Source organism: Passer domesticus, chromosome 19, assembly GCF_036417665.1.
Source record: "Passer domesticus isolate bPasDom1 chromosome 19, bPasDom1.hap1, whole genome shotgun sequence".
In the NCBI taxonomy this organism is placed as follows: Eukaryota; Metazoa; Chordata; class Aves; order Passeriformes; family Passeridae; genus Passer; species Passer domesticus.
Genome location: NC_087492.1, coordinates 4279377 through 4295016, shown reverse-complemented (window position 1 = coordinate 4295016; position 15640 = coordinate 4279377). Strand labels below are relative to the sequence as shown.

The window sequence follows — 15640 nt, the reverse complement described above, 5'->3', positions numbered from 1 at the left end:
GCACAGGAAAGGGCAGGACTGTGAGACACACATCCTCCAACATGCACACTCCAAGTTTAACAACATGAAGGCAAGGAGAGGGACAGCAGGATACAGCAAAGGATATGCTGGGGCCAGGAAATGAGAAAATAATCCACAGCACTCAAACTGACTTATGGGATATTTTACCAACAAAAACATGCAGGAGTGTTTTTTGTTTTTTTGTTTTGTTTTTTTTTGCATGTGTGACTCCCACCTTAGCCAGGCCAGGGAGATTGTCCCAGTATGAGGAGGGAAATGACAGAGAAACTGGATGCTAGATCACTCTGAGGAGCAGAGCACGGCGTTTCACCTATTTCCATTGCTCTCGCATGGTTCCCAAATTAGAAACAATCAGAATCCTGCTGGAAACAATATATGGCACCTTAATTGGGTTGGCTGCACTACAGACGTCAGCAATGTATCACTTAGTAGATCATTTTCTGACTGCTTTTTTTTTTCTTTAAAACTAAAAATAGCTGCACTTTCATGGTTCACCTTTTCTACATCACCTTTACTACAGACACCACAAGAAATTAAATGTTAGCACCAAAGATCCTGCAGGACCCACACCTGCTGCAGGCAGGATCCGTCACCTAATTCAGCAGAATTGTACTTAAAGCTTTGTCTCAGTGTTGCTTTTACACAGAATCTCTTTTCTAAAACATTTCCCCCCCAGTACACCCATCAATGCATCTATCTGAAAGCCTGGAACAGTTCACTTATCTCTAAATACATCAACAACCCAGTGCTCCACACATTCCAAGCACTCCAGAATCCCTGCACGGGACTTGGGAACTCACAGGAAAAATCTTTCCCAGTTTTCATCCCCAAGTGTTACACCCCCACTATTCCCCACCAAATCCACACTGCAGCCAAACTGCATTCCTGAGAAATCATTCCAAGAATGAAATATCACCATTTTCCTCAGAAACCCTGCAAACTTGGACTAATCTTCACACACAGCATAAACAAGTTAAGCAATGGGAATACATAAATGTAGAATAATTCTTAAGCACGATGGGGGAATAATTATAGCACACACAGAACAAATACAAAACGAGTGGGGAGGCGTGGAGAGACACCCAGACAGAATGTGCTGAAATAAGGAAAAGGGACCTACAGGATCTGTGAGGTTGGATCAGCCATGACCTGCATCTGCTGGCTTTTTAAGTGTTCATTTAAATCAAATTACTTAAAACACAGGAACCAGCAGTAGATGAACACAGAGGTCTCTGTCAGCTCCTGGTGTAGGCCAAGCTGTGCCCTGCTTGGAAGTAAAATCAGCTTTTGAAAGATTATAACCCCTTGGAAAAATATCTTTGGGTAAAGTTCAGAACAACTTTTCTGGATGTCAGCCAGCAGAATGCCTGTTCAGGAGCTCTGTTCCTCAATCAGTATTTGGAAAGCATTTTATTTTTTGCAAGTGGAAAGATTAATAATGTGACAAAGTCATTTTAGCATTCACAGTCAAAGTAATAATCTGCAATTAAAAGAAAAAACTGCTCCAAGATCTGTGTGGTAAAGATTTCAACACGAGTCACAAAATACAATGGGAAAATGGGAATGTGGCATACCACACAAGGAATAAAAAATTCAATTACTCACTTCACTTCCTAGTTTGAGAGCATTTTAAATTGTTTAAACATCTCAAATGCTGAAAATTGGAAAGGGTGGGGTGATAGACTCATTACAAATGCAGAAAATTGTGAAACTTTTACTCATTCTCAGGAGCACCTTACCCCAAAAACAGCCTCTGAAGAGTGAGTACACTGCTACACAACAGTGACCTGTTACTCACCTGCTGGGTGTAGCATTTCAGTGAACTACATGCTCTTAAAGCAATTATTTAGAAGTGCTGATCATCTGTTAAATAACTCAAACAAATCAGGCTGTGGCTACCTTCTGGGTGGTGTATTTAGCAACTCCATAATCCCAGAATCCTGCAAGTCCCTTCATAAATCTGTGACTCTCCTCACTGTTGCCTCACCGAAGATGAGTGAGCCAGGAATATAAAGGATAGAAAATGTTTTGGTGATGGAGGTTTTTGGGGTGAGGCCAGCCAGGGCAAAACTTTCTACTTCCTCCTCTCCCCATCTCCGTGTGCTGTAACAAGTCATGGTCAAAAATGAAAAAGAGTAAAAATGAATGGACAAACCAATGTGAAAAAGTAAAATATTGCACTGGAAGCACTGATAAAAGTTTCTATCCCACATCCAGGCATTTCAGCAAGTGCACCAGAGGACACAAGCTGAGGCTCCTGCACATTGTCTGAGCTTCTGGGAAACAGAGATAGACACTTCAGTCCTTGACAAAAATCCTTACTTCTCTTGATCTGGTAACAGTTCCCAGAAGCAAGCACAGATACAAAAGCTTATCTATCAGAGGACAACTTGAAACAAATACAAATGAGGCTTAAATGAAGGCAAATATCCAAGCTGCAGGGAACACAACGGCTCCTTAATTTCACATTTGGAGAAAAAACAATACTATGTGGACATTCTCCAACATATTTTTAATGTTATTAACAGAAATAGCACCCCAGGCTGTGCTCAAGCTGAAAAAGTGTGAAACTGTTTGCAATGTGAAGTGAAAGGGGGATCAAAAATACCATCTTATTAAATGGCATTTATTTGGTGCTAAGTGAATTATTTATTCAATTGAGAAGTTCACAAAATGACAGGGGGGTAAATGCAAGCAAGGTCACTACTTCATGTCAGTATCAAAGCTGATCCTTAACAGAATTTAAGCACCTGCTTTTTCTTTTATCTCAGCACAAAATGAGATTTCTTTTTTTTTTTACACTTCAAAAGCCATGTAACACAACAGAATATATGCCAAGCATGCAAAAACAGAGCATGCCAGCATCTTTCAGCAATCAGCTTTCCCTTGTCATCCATTATGTCAGATTTATCTATTTTTGCTTAATTCTTGCTCCAGCAATACGCATCCTTCCTCTCTCCAGACTATCAGGCTGCTTGGGCTGGAATTCAATACAGCTTCTTAAAATAGTTGAGAAATATTGAAAATATTTGAAGCGATGCCTGCGAATTACAGCCAATTCATCAACTCCTCTTCCAGCTCCTGCTCGACCTCTGCTCCCCCCAGACAAGGGGCAATTCTCATTTCTTCACCTCAGAAATTCTACCCAGTGTAAATATCATCTGGGAAACAAATAGCCTTTCTTTCATGGAAGCATTTCTCCATGAAAGCTTAGATTCTGTGTTAATTGCAAACCTTACCCTCTGACTCTTGCTCGCTTTTGATCCAAGCATTCCTCTGCTGAAAATTAATAGTGAATGCATTTGCTTTAAGTTTGCTTTCTGTTATCGCTGCCTTTCCTCTCCAAGTTTCCAGACCCTCTGGACTGGCTGCACAGGACACCAGACCCACCTAAAAGCTGTCCCTGATTCCTTCACTCTGCTCTCCCCATCTCCAATACCCCTTGAACAGCATCTTTCCCCACTGCTTTATGCACCCACTCAAGTGAACAGACTCTAACAAGTGCAAATTCTTAAAAAGCCCTGATCAGAAATAAAAGGGCTGAAAGGAAAATGCAACTCTCATCACTCTATTCCCTCACTGCCTATGGAGCACAGAATTTTCTCAGCCGGCTGCTGAATCAGACGAAGTTTCCACAGTGCACACACACACACACAGTCACAAAGCCCCAACACGTCCAGGAGGATTTATTCCATCACAAAGTCACCACCATTGCTCCAGCACAAATGACATCACTTAGGAACTCAACCTTATCTCCTGAGAGCTCCCAGCTCCCTCCTCTCCCGCAGCAGCCGGAGCAACAAAGAACCGGGTTTGTGCAGTAAGGAGGAAAAAAGTATTGCTGCAAAAAGTTTTCCACAAAAACTTGTATTTTCTTGAGAATGCGACTAGGGAAAAATAAAGGACTGTAGTAAGAAGTGAGCAGAACAAATTCTGGTTGAACTAATCAAGCTGCACTGTGATTTACCCTGAACTTGTACCTAGAGCTACCAGGGGAGGGTGAGAGATGCCGGCGAGCCCTCGCAGGTGCTGTGGGGAGGTTCACACGCTGCACAGCCAAAACCATCTCAGCACTTTGCTGCACGAGCGCACTGAGAACCGGAGTCCAGCCCTGCAGTTTTCTTCTTCTTCTTCTTCAGACACTTGAACATCGGTCGGGGAATAAAAACCACGGATGATTTATTGGCGATACCTGCTCCCCGCCCGCGGCAAAGACGGGCTTCGAGGTCCCCTCCAGCCCACAGCAGCCTGCGAGCCTCTCGCAAAAAGACACTTTTCTTGGGGAAGAATCACACAAAGGACGTGCTCGCACTGCGGCCGCACTCCCCCTTCCCGCGGAGGGCCCTGCTGTCGCGGCGGCTGGCGCGCTATCGCGACCCGGGGCCGTGTGCGCGGGGCCCGGGGACAGCAGCGGGGGCTGCGGGGGGCCCCGGCCGCGGGGGAGACCGCGGCGAGGCGGGGCGGGCGCCGCTGTCGCGACATGCGGCGGGTGTCGCGACAGGGGGCGGGTGGGCACACGGTGCTGCCTCAGCGGGCGGGGGAGGGGACACCCGGGAAGGACAATGGTGAGGCGTGGGGGGGGGGGGGGGGTATGAACCGCGGCGGTCCCGCCGCGCTGCGAGCGGGACCCGGAGGATGGTGATGAGGAGGAGGAGGAGGTGGTGACGGCGGGGCCGCGCCCTCGCCGCCGCCGCCGCGCGCCGCACTTACTCTCGGTGCCCCTGCCCGGGCCTCATGGCGCCGCCGCCGCTGTGCCCGCCCGGCCCCGCCGCCGCCGCCGCCGCCCGCCCCGGCCGTGCTGGCTGCGCAGCCGCCCCCGCGCACGCGCGGCCCGCGCGCCGCCCGCCCCGCCCCGCGCACGCGCGGCCCCGCGGCCACGGGAGCGAGGGAGGGGACGGGGGGGGGAACAGCGCCGCCCCCTGCCGGTAACCGGGGGTGGTGCAGGGAACAGCGGGGGTGGGGGACATGAGGGGGGACACACGGGGGGACATGGGGAGACACTGTGGGGAAACTGTGGGGTATGAGGGGGGAAGACACTGGGGGATATGGGGGGACACTGGGGGACATGAGGGGGGAAGACACTGGGGGATATGGGGGACACTGGGGGACATGAGGGGGGAAGACACTGGGGGATATGGGGGGGACGTGGCAGGGACATGGGGAGGACACATTGGGGGGCATGTGGGGGACATTGGCGGGTATGAGGGGGAGAGACACTGGGGGACATGGGGGGACACTGGGGGTTATGAGGGAGGGACATGGCGGGGACACGGCAGGGACATTTGTGGGGTATGAGGGAAGGACACACTGAGGGACACTGGGAGGGCATGAGGGGGGGACATGGCAGGAACATGAGGGGGACACACTGGGGGACATGGGGGAACATTGGGGGGTATGAAGTGGGACACTGGGGGACATGGGGGGGAGACACTTAGGGACACGGGGGGACATTGGAGGGGTATGAGGGGGGACACACTGGGGGACATTGGGGGCACTGGGGGGGACATACTGGGGGACATTGTGGGTTATGAGGGAGGGACACGGTGGGGACAAACTCAGGGACATTGGGGGGTTTAAGAGGGGGACATGGTGGGGACACACTAAGGAACATGGGGGAGACATGAAGGGAGGGCATGGGGGGACACAGGGAGAGCGTGAAGGGGACATGTTGGGAACAGGGAGGGACACGGCAGGGACATAAGCAGGACATGGGATCACGGCAGGGACACAGGGAGGACATGAAGGAACACGGCGGGGGGACAGGGAGATGCAGGTGGCTCAGGATGGGGACACAGAGGGGGCTCTGCCACAGCTCCGGTGCTGCCCAGACACCTTCCCACAGCTGGGGTCAGCCCTTCGGGAAGGTTTTCCCCACAGGGAAGTGAGGATTTGCATCCCTGGGATGGGGCTGCCATGGGATAATTAACCTAATTCTCAAAGCTCGTTAAGGGGGGGTCAGGAAGGTGAGACACTTCACCCCCTCCCATGCCAAAGCATTTCCACTGTCCCCATCCCTGGAAGCAACCTGGCATGAAGCTCAGGGTGACCCTGAGCCCTGCCCTGACACAGCCACACAGAGGAGACACCTTCTCCCTGTACCCCACCCCATGAGACCCTCCAGCCCTGCCTGCCCAGCTCTTCCCCCCACAAGGTGCAGCCTTCAGAAGCCACAGCTCAGAAAATGGGATCTAAGCCCAGCTGGGAAGGAGGAATGACATGAAAGTGCCCTGGTTTGAGCTGGAATAAAACAAGGGGAAGGTGGTGGCTGTGAGGTCAGGCTGCCAGGGAGGAATAAAGGACAGAACAATCACTTGTGCTGGGACCTCATTTTATTGCAAGGGAAATACAAAAGTTGGACAGCAGCGTTCAAGGACCACAGCACCCCCTGCTCCTGGGAAACAAGGAAGGACACTCTGTGCAGGTTTCCCAACCCAGTTTTCAGCTGTCTCACATTCCAGACAGAATTCTTCAGCAGAAGGGTAAAACATCTCTTTCACAGTGCACCAGAGAGGGCTGAGCAGGTTTGGGCTCCAGACCCTTCCCCATCTCTTCGCTGCTGGGGTTTTGTTCCCTCAGGGACATTGATTTATAACTGCACGTGGAGATTTACCTGGATTTGTGGCAGGCAGGAATCCAGTGCTCCAAATGCCTGACAAAGAGACAAAACAAGCCCCAAACACCAGGCCCAGGCACACACACGTGGTGCCAGCTCCAGCATGCCAAGGGCTGTGCAGAGCCAGCCCTGCCCCTCCAGCCTGACCTCTGCCAGGTGCCTGTTACACCTGAGCTGCAGAACCTGCTGCTCTTCCCACTCTGGGGTTTTCTTCAGCTGCAAGTGTTTGTACCTGTGACCCTGCTGCAAAGAGTGAGGACTTGGAAGTGATGCAATAAACTCCTCAAATTCCTGAAGAGTGGGTCCTTGCTGGTCTGGCATGACAGACAAGCTAGTCAGGCATTACAGATGTTCCAGCTGCCAGCAAACCCCCAAAACCAACTCCCTGCACCCACCAGCTTCAACAGGGCAGGGAGCAAAGTCAACAAGAGACCATCAGCTGGGCTGGGGTGGCCTCGTCCTCCTGTGTGACCACAATTCAGCCTTCAGAAGAGATTACAAACGTGCTGATAATCCTTCACTGCCACCCTTTGCTTGCTACAAGGCAGGAGATGCTCCTGAACTCCCACGTACAAACACCTGAGAGCAGGGACATGAACACAGCCCAAAAGAAGTGGGTGGCAGCTCTGGAAATGCAGTACCAGAGTCATGGGTGCAGCTGATTCTTCAGTGTCTGCCCCCAGACCAGATGCCATAGAAGGTCTGGAGATTTTATTTCAGTTTGGGCCATTCTCCCAAAGAATAACACATTCCACTTCAGCCCACTGTAGTAACTCCATCATCCTCTATTTCTGCATTCAACAAAGGTGCCAGGATAACCCCAGGACTGGTTCCTCCACATGATCAGAGTTCAAGGGCTGTTAAAACACACCAAGTGCTCAACCCTTCACCTGCACCTGCAGCTTCAGGCGCACCTCACACAGGAAAGTGTTCATCAGGTCCTGGCCAGCCTCCCGAGCAATCCTGCTGATGACCTTTCCTCCTCTTCCAATCAACATCCTCTGTGTTCAAACCCAGAGAGAACATCATCAAACTCACCCTTGCACTGCCCAGGAGAAAGGTGCAGCCACAGAAGCAATGAGGGAAATTCTAGCATTAAACTGTGAGGCAACAGAGTTGCCAGTACTGGGTACAGGCTCTTCCCAAAAGAGAGGGAGAGGGAAGCACAGCAAGGATGGACGTGGGGAACCTCCCTTCACCCTCCCCAGCATCCCATCTTTCTTCCTTCACTCACCTTATGAGACTCCCTTGGCACCAGGAGGCTCTGCACGATGAGGAGCTCCCCACACTCTCCCTCCTCCCACACGTCTGTCACCTGCCATGGCAAGGGAGCACTCAGCAATCCTGGAAAACCCTCAGGAACCCCCAGCACCACCCCTTGGACACACAAGGGAGGCTCCTCCACACACAGAAAGGGGCTTAGCACACCTGAGTGCAAGTACTGAGTCACCCCACAGGGCCTGGCAGATCCCAGAGATCCAAACAAAGGTTCTCATCACACAGCCTGAAATTCCCAATAAAACAGCTCATGGACAATTCCTGCCCGGGCACACTTCCCACCTGAGTGACTCCATAAGGCACTTCCAGGGGCAGGTACTCCAGGACCTTCTCCCTGATGATATTATCACAGATCTCTCGAGGGGACTGGCTGGTCAGGACGTCGCTGTGGAATTCCCAAGGGCCTGGCTTGGCTTGCATCAGGAGGTAACTCTGTGGGCACAGCACACCCCCATCAGCTGCCACGTGCCACCCACACAGTGCCACCACCCCTGTGCTCCCCCTGCAGACAGGGCACTGCTGCTGGCCTGGCACCAGGGCTGTGCTGTGGTGTTTTGGGCAGGGAGAGGAGAGAGGGAAGCTCTGACACCCCCCCCAGGGCTGTGTGTATCCCACAGAAGCCCTGGAGCTGAGAGGCAGCAGTGGGAGGATTCCTTGTTGTGAACAAGCTGCTGTTTGGAGAGCCCCAGTGAGAGTTCTGTACAGAGAGCTCTGCAGATGCAGCAGGGACACATCCCACGGTGACATGTGACACTCTCCCCCCATGCCAGGCCAGGAGCAGAGGCTGAGGCTCTGTCCCACCCCAGTCCCCAGGTGTGACACGAGCTCAGGCTGGAGGTACCTTGAGTGTGTCCACCTCCTCCCCACGGAGAGCTGCCAGCATGAAGATCTCCTGGAAGTGTGGCCAGCCTTTCACATCTTTCAGGTCCTTGGGTCCATGGTGCTGGGGCCCTTCCCCCGTGCCAGCATCACTGCTCTTGTCCAAAGCAGAGCCCTCCTGGGCCTGGCTCTTTTCCTGCCCAAGGGGAGACCCTGGCACCTTGCTTTCAGGTGGAAAAGCCTCAGTGACACGAAGGGGAAACTTTGCTGAAGAACGGGAATCCTGCTTGAGTGGAGAAGATATCACTTCCAGTTTCTTTCCATTTACAATCCCCTCTGTCAGGTCAGTGGCTATTTCCAGCAGGAGAAACTTCTTCTTTAGCATATCCACCTGAAGGCAGAGAGAGACAGAGATGTCAGGATTTATCCTACATGAGGTGGGCAGCTGGGCCCTGGACCTGAAGGAGCCAGAGGAAACCAGCCAGGGCAGCAGCAGCTGCAGGACAGTTCAGTTTTGTGACCAGAGGCCAAACCAGAGTTTGCCCAAACCCTGAGAACCTGCCAGCTCTGCTGAATTCTCCCTGGCCAGCCTGGCTCCTCTTCCCAGATGGATTCAAACCCCAGACAGCAGCAGCACAGCTTCAGGGGTGCTTGCAATGGGTACACACCCCCCCCTCAATATTCTGGAGCAGAGGGGGGAGCCTTTGACACCCCAGGAACCCAAAACCCACCAGTGCTGATGGCAGGGGGTGCCTGAAGCAGGCAGGAAGAACGAGCAGGACTCACCTTGTTCAGGACCAGCACACTGGGGATGTGGGGGAACTGAGACAGGCACCTGAGCACCTCCTTGCTCAGAGAGTTCCTTGTCCAGTGATCTGACACGTCCACCAGAACCAGGACTGCCAGGAAAGAGGGAGGGAAAAAGGATGAATCCACTTTTTCCAGAAGGTTCACTTGAAGCTTTAGAGTCTATGGTCACTCCCCTCCTCAGGAGGGACACAAAAAGAAGAATTTTTTAAAAAACACTAAAAATGCAGCTTACCCATGTCACCCTAATGACATCACACGTGCCAAATCTCAACATCCAAGCCCAACTATTAACCCAAAGTGCCTCCCCTTGGCACCAGGCAGTTCTTATCCCCTCCTCAGCTCAATATTCCAGATCTTTTCCCTGCCCTCTTTCCTTGTTCACACTCCCTGGGCTGCCTGTGCTGCCAGCAAACACCCAGATACCACAGCTGGGAACTTGTGTGGCAGAGAAGGATTTGTTTGATCCAAAAAGGAGTTGAAAACCCACCTAAATCTGCATGTTTCATGCTGTCCCATGGGTCTGTCAGCATGGCTTCATCGAGATTATGCCTGAAAGACACAGACAAATGAGCAAAGCAAGCACACTTCATTATAATTGTGTTCCTTCCTCTCAAGCTAGAGGGAAACCAGTGTTTGCCCTCATTCCAGCTGCTTTAGGGGTTGTGACATCCCTTGCCATGTGCAGACACACAGAACCACACACAAAAAGGCTCAAGGGACATCACAGGCTCTGTGTGCTACTGAAATTGCAACAAAAAAAAAACATTGGAAAGCAAAATAAGGCTAAAAAAATGCATTCACCCCACTCCTGTTTTACAGACTTTGCACAGTGAAAATCACACCCCTGTTTTACCAACTCTTGCTGGGCAGCACACAGCCCCTCCCCTCCCCAGTGCTGGTACCTTTTGGCTTTTAAGGGATTTGTGAGGCCAGGTGTGTCCAGAATGATCTAGGAAAAGCAAAAACAAACGTTTCAAGTCTGCCAGCAGCGAGAGGTCAGGGCAAAAACCCCATCTTTGTGTGATGAGAGGTGACCCCAGAGGACAGAGATGACCACATGCTGCCCTTGGGCCCAGCACTCACCAGCTGCGTGTCCTGGTGGGTGATGACACCCCGGGCCTTGCAGCGGGTGGTGTGCACCTTCCTGGAGACTGGGAACACCTGCAGGAGACCAACCACCCGTGCTGCACAGCCAGGACAAACCAGGCAAACAGCCCCAGCTGCCCCGGGCTCACCTTCCTGCCCAGGAGCTGGTTGCAGAGCGTGGATTTCCCGGCGTTGGGAGCGCCGATGACGGCGACCCTCAGCGCCCGGGGCTGCCGCGGCTGGTCGGGACGGTTCTCCAGCAGCCGTTTCTGCTCCTCTGCCGGGGAAAGGAGGAGCTGGGACGCTGCCAAACCCTCCGCGGGGCAGGACAGCCCTGGGGCGGGGCAGGGCAGGGCAGTACCACTCACCTCCGTCGGTGGCCACGGGCGGCGGGTGCTGGCCCAGAGCGGCGGGCGGGGCCTCGGCGGGGATGCCCAGGAGGCTGCCCAGAGCCGAGCTGCTCCCGTTCCAGCGGCTGGGAACGCTCAGGATCCCGCCCAGAGCCGAGCTGCTCCCGTTCCAGCGGCTGGGAACGCTGAGGATCCCGCCCAGAGCCGAGCTGCTCCCGTTCCAGCGGCTGGGAACAATCAGGATCCCACCCAGAGCCGAGCTGCTCCCGTTCCGGCGGCTCCCCGCGAGGCGAGCTGGAAGAAAACACCGCATATACCGAGAAGGTTCCCAAAGCGCACCCAGCTCGCCTGGGCCCCCCCCACCTCCACACGCAGCGCTCACCCCACCACAAGGCCTCTCGGCCGGCCCCGCCACCGCCGCCTCCCGCATCCAGCCGGCCCCAGAGCGCCCCCGCGGCCCCAGCGCACCTGCTGGCAGGCGGAGCGGCCCCGCCGCGGCGGCACCGGCGGCACCGGCGGCCCGGAGCGCGGCCTGGGCGGCGGCCGCGGCCATGGGAGCCGCCATGTTGGCGCGCCGCGGGGCACGCCGGGAAGGCGAGCGGTGCCCGCTCCCATTGGCGGACGGCGCGGGGACATAGAGAGCGCGAGCGCGGGGCCGGAGCGCCGCTGTGCCGCGGGGGCTTGTGGGATGGAAACGGCCGGGGAGCCGGCGGGGCGGGGCGGGGACGCGGGAGCGCCCCCTGCCGGCGGCACCGCGAGGTGCAGCGCGGGGTCACCGGGGTCACCAGTGTCACCCCCAGTGTCACCAGTGCACCCCCGGTGTCACCAGTGCTCCCCAGTGTCACCAGTGTCACCCCAGCGTCACCAGTGCACCCCCGGTGTCACCAGTGTCACCCCAGTGTCACCAGTGCACCCCCAGTGTCACCAGTGCTCCCCAGTGTCACCAGTGCCCCCCCAGTGTCACCCGTGCCCCCCAGTGTCACCAGTGCCAGTTCCCCAGGCCCGGAGCCCCCAGGGGATGTGGTGAGGAAGGAGAGCCGGAGCCACGCTTCTGTAACTCGTTTTATTGTCCCGTGCCCGTCCCCAGGGCTCCATCACTGTGCCCTTGCCGTCCCATCCCGTGACATTCCTGTCCCACCCCGTGCCATTCCGTGCCATCCTGTTCCATTCTGTGTCATTCCTGTGCCATTCCTGTCCCATTCCATGCTATCCCGTCCCACCCCGTGCTATCCCATGCCATTACCAGGCCATTCCGTGCCATCCTGTGCCATTCCCATCCCACCCCGTCCCCTCCGTGCCATTCCATTCCGTTCCGTTCCGTTCCGTTCCGTGCCGTGCCGCGCTGCCGGCCGTCGGCAGAACCATTACCATTACTAAACTCAGTAATGGTAACGGTTTCCCCGCCGGCCGTGGGTCTGTGCTGTCCCGGGCTGTCCCGGGCTGTGCTGTCCCGGGCTGTCCCGGGCTGTGCTGTCCCGGGCTGTCCCGGGCTGTGCTGTCCCGGGCTGTCCCGGGCTGTCCCGGGCTGTCCCGGGCTGTGCTGTCCCGGGCTGTCCCGGGCTGTCCCGTCCCCGTGTCCCGGTGTCCCGTGGCGGTGTCGGGCGGCGCGGAGGCGCGGCCCGGGGAGTACATCATCTATACTGTAGTGTCTCATAGCCAACTTACAGTATACGATGATATCCTGCCCGGGGCAGCAGAGCCCGCGGGGCGCGTTGTTGTCACCTCGGTGCCACCCGCACCCCTCCCTGCGCCCCGGCCCTGTCCCCTCCGGAGGCTCCTGGAGGCCTCCCTGCCCCAGCAGCTCCCAGCTGCTCCTCGTCGCTCCCATTCCAGCCCGGAGCTCTCAGTGCCTCCCTACCCACGTGTCCCCCCCAGTCCCTCCTTGTCACCCCCTTCCCACCACCCTGGAGAGGGGCAGAGGTTCCCAGCTGTCCCCTCACCCCAAGACCCCCCTACCCCATCCTTGCCCCCCAGTCCTGCTGCCCCAGAGTGGGATTGAGGGCTCCCAGATTCCTCCCCACCTCAGCACCCCCCAATCCCTCCTTTTATCCCAGATCCCCAACTCAGAGCAGGACAGGGGATCCCAAAACCCCACCTTTGTCCTCCCCCAGTCCCACCCTCCCTGAGCAGGTTTTGGGGTCCCAAACCCCACCTTTGTCCCCCCCCAATCCCACCCTCCCTGAGCAGGTTTTGGGGTCCCAAACCCCACCTTTGTCCCCCCAATCCCCCAATTCCTGAGCAGGTTTTGGGGTTCCCAAACCCCACCTTTGTCCCCCCAATCCCACCCTCCCTGAGCAGGTTTTGGGGTCCCAAACCCCACCTTTGTCCCCCCAGTCCCACAATCCCTGAGCAGGTTTTGGGGTTCCCAAACCCCACCTTTGTCCCCCCAGTCCCACAATCCCTGGGCAGGTTTTTGGGTTCCCAAACCCCACTTTTGTCCCCCAGTCCCACCCTCCCCGAGCAGGACAGCAGCTCCCAGGTGGTGGCACCTACCTGTGGGGGTGGCACTGGGCCTTTGTGGGGTGCTGGGTCTGCACCCTCCTTATAAAACCTGCTCTGCCTCATCTGCATATCTCACATCTGCACTGCACAGCTGGACGGGCCCTTAACCCCTTCATGCCCGGGGGGCACCGCCCCAGCAGCTCCCCCACCCAGCCTGGCACTGTCCCTGGGGGGATTTGGGGATGTGGGGCTTGCAAGGGGCCACCCCCTGCATCTCCCACTCCAGGGTGGCCCCACAACTGCCCCATGCTCCTGTGGCCCCCAGGATTACCCATTCCCGTGCTTGTGGGGACCCTGAACTGGGAGCTCCCTGCTGCAAACTGGTTCCCAGCTGCTGGACGGTGGCGTGGGACAGGGAGGGGTGGCAGCCCGTGGGGAGGGGCCCAGCAGGGACACGGGGACACCTGGGAGTGGGGGTCACCCTACACTGGCACCCTCAGGTGAGGCACAGGGCACACGTGGTGCGGTGTCCCCTGGGGGGTGGCCTCTGCAGTGCTGTGCCCCGGCCATATTTGGTGTCCTGACCCCTAGCAGCGTGTCCCCAAAAAAAAGGATTTGCCCTCCTGACTTTAGGGACACCCTGGAGACACATTCCCCCTCGCAGGGGGACGTGATGCTTTGAGGGATGTCTCACCCAGTCAGGTGTCCCCAAAGGACACGCTCCCCTGGCCATCTGTGTCCCCTGGAGGGATGTAACCCCCAGCTGTGTCCCCCCAAGGGTCCCTCCTGACCACGTGTGTCCCCAAGAGGGCTGTGTCCCCTCCTGGCACGTGACCCTGGTCATACCTGTCCCCTGACCACGCGTGTCCCCAAACGGCTCCACCCCTGACCACGAGTGTCACCTGCCTGTGCATTTGTGTCCCCCCGGCCTGGCTGTCCCCACAGGGCCACATCCTGCAGCTGGCTGTCCCGTTGTGCCGTTGTTTGCGCCAGGACAGGCTGGCATTCCTGGAAGTCGGCTGGGGGGAGGTGATAATCCCCTGCGGGCTCCGTCCCGATAAGCAGCAGCCCCGGCTATCGGGGACCCTGCCCTGCCACACAAGGTGTCCCTGGGCCCACTGTCCCCTCCGGGCCACAGCCACGGGGGCAGCGTGGCACACACTCCCCTGGCAGGAGGGGGCACAGGGTCCAGCCCTGCTCTGAGCCTCTCCCAGGGCATGAGGCCCTGGGGACCTGTTTGGGGACCTGTTTGGGGACCTGGGGACCTGTTTTGGTCCCTCTTGTGACCCAGAGGTGTCCTGCAGCCTGTAGCGTACCCCAAACTGTGCCACAGGCACCCCAGCGTGCACAGCAGTGACACAGGCAGTGTCCCTGAGTCCCCCAAGCCCAGGTGAGCCCCAGGGGATTCTCCCCACGGATTCTCCCCATGGATTCTCCTCCATGCTGGTTCCTGCCAGCCCTGCTCCCTGCTCAGCGCTCGAGGGCAGCCCTGCCCCATGGCCTTGTACCCCACGGTGGCAGAAGGGGCCTGAGTGTCCCCCAGGCTGGTACCACAGCACCCCCCAGGTGCCACAGAGACCCCCGAGTGCCACAGCCCCCCCAGCAGCCGTGCAGCCCCAGGACAGCGTGGCTGGCTCCAGATAAGGAGCACCGGGAGCTGCAGAGCTGTCCCCACCCTGCCTATCTGCAGGGCCACCCTGCAGGACACAGGACAGGGCCTGTTGTCCTGCCCTGGGTTTGGGGGGACATGGAGAGTCACAGGGCACAAAGAAACCATTTTCCCCAGGGAGAGCAGCGCAGCCAAGCCCCCCATGCCAGCCCCATGCTGGCTGTCACTGTCCTGCTTGCAGGGTGACCCTGAGCAGGACAGGCACCCCCAGACCCACCCTGCTGTCACCAGGACAGGGAGGGCCGTGTGGGGCAGGGACAGGGCTCTGGTGGCAGGGCAAGGGACATGGCCTGCTGCCACCAGCCTGGCTGCTGTGACACGGCCCCTTCAGCACCTGCCAGCCCTTCTGCAGACCCCGGGGTGCCACTCTTTGGGGTGCCCCTGCAGAGGTCACCCCGGCCATGCAGTGGGGTTCACTCCTGGCTCCACACTCCTCCCTGGGGGAGCACCACAAGGCTCTCCCCAGGGAGGGCAGGGACACAGAGCCGTGGGGACACGGTGACCATGGGGAAGCCACCAGCTCCCAGAGCCTTGGAGGAGCAGCGTGAGCTG

At 56.8% G+C, this 15640-nt stretch overlaps 2 protein-coding genes and 1 long non-coding RNA gene across 5 annotated transcripts in view; 1 reads left to right on the top strand and 2 right to left on the bottom strand.

Moving 5' to 3' along the window:
• Nucleotides 1-4853, bottom strand: part of FAM222B (family with sequence similarity 222 member B) — a 36196-nt gene extending 31343 nt beyond the window's left edge. Inside the window, exon 1 of one of the 2 annotated variants that reach the window (XM_064394370.1) lies at nucleotides 4732-4853. The gene's annotated coding sequence lies outside the window, so the exon portion shown is untranslated. The remainder of the gene's footprint in view (nucleotides 1-4731) is intronic. The other variant, XM_064394363.1, reaches the window with a different exon arrangement.
• A 46-nt stretch (nucleotides 4854-4899) lies between these two features.
• LOC135283637 (uncharacterized) lies at nucleotides 4900-7768 on the top strand. 2 transcript variants are annotated; one of them, XR_010349322.1, is made up of 2 exons: nucleotides 4900-4946; nucleotides 5864-7768. It is a non-coding gene; the product is annotated as an uncharacterized LOC135283637 (long non-coding RNA). The 2 variants fall into 2 exon arrangements; XR_010349321.1 differs by lacking the exon at nucleotides 4900-4946 and adding an exon at nucleotides 4995-5039.
• On the bottom strand, nucleotides 6333-11579 carry ERAL1 (Era like 12S mitochondrial rRNA chaperone 1). The gene is made up of 11 exons (XM_064394643.1): nucleotides 11446-11579; nucleotides 10996-11271; nucleotides 10777-10904; nucleotides 10625-10702; nucleotides 10444-10490; nucleotides 10029-10090; nucleotides 9518-9630; nucleotides 8754-9122; nucleotides 8195-8344; nucleotides 7869-7949; nucleotides 6333-7635 (listed from the first exon to the last, which is right to left on the bottom strand). Exons 1-11 carry the CDS (start codon nucleotides 11540-11542, stop codon nucleotides 7513-7515), a joined length of 1524 nt encoding a protein of 507 aa, XP_064250713.1. The 5' UTR covers nucleotides 11543-11579; the 3' UTR covers nucleotides 6333-7512.
• Nucleotides 11580-15640: the final 4061 nt, after the last annotated feature.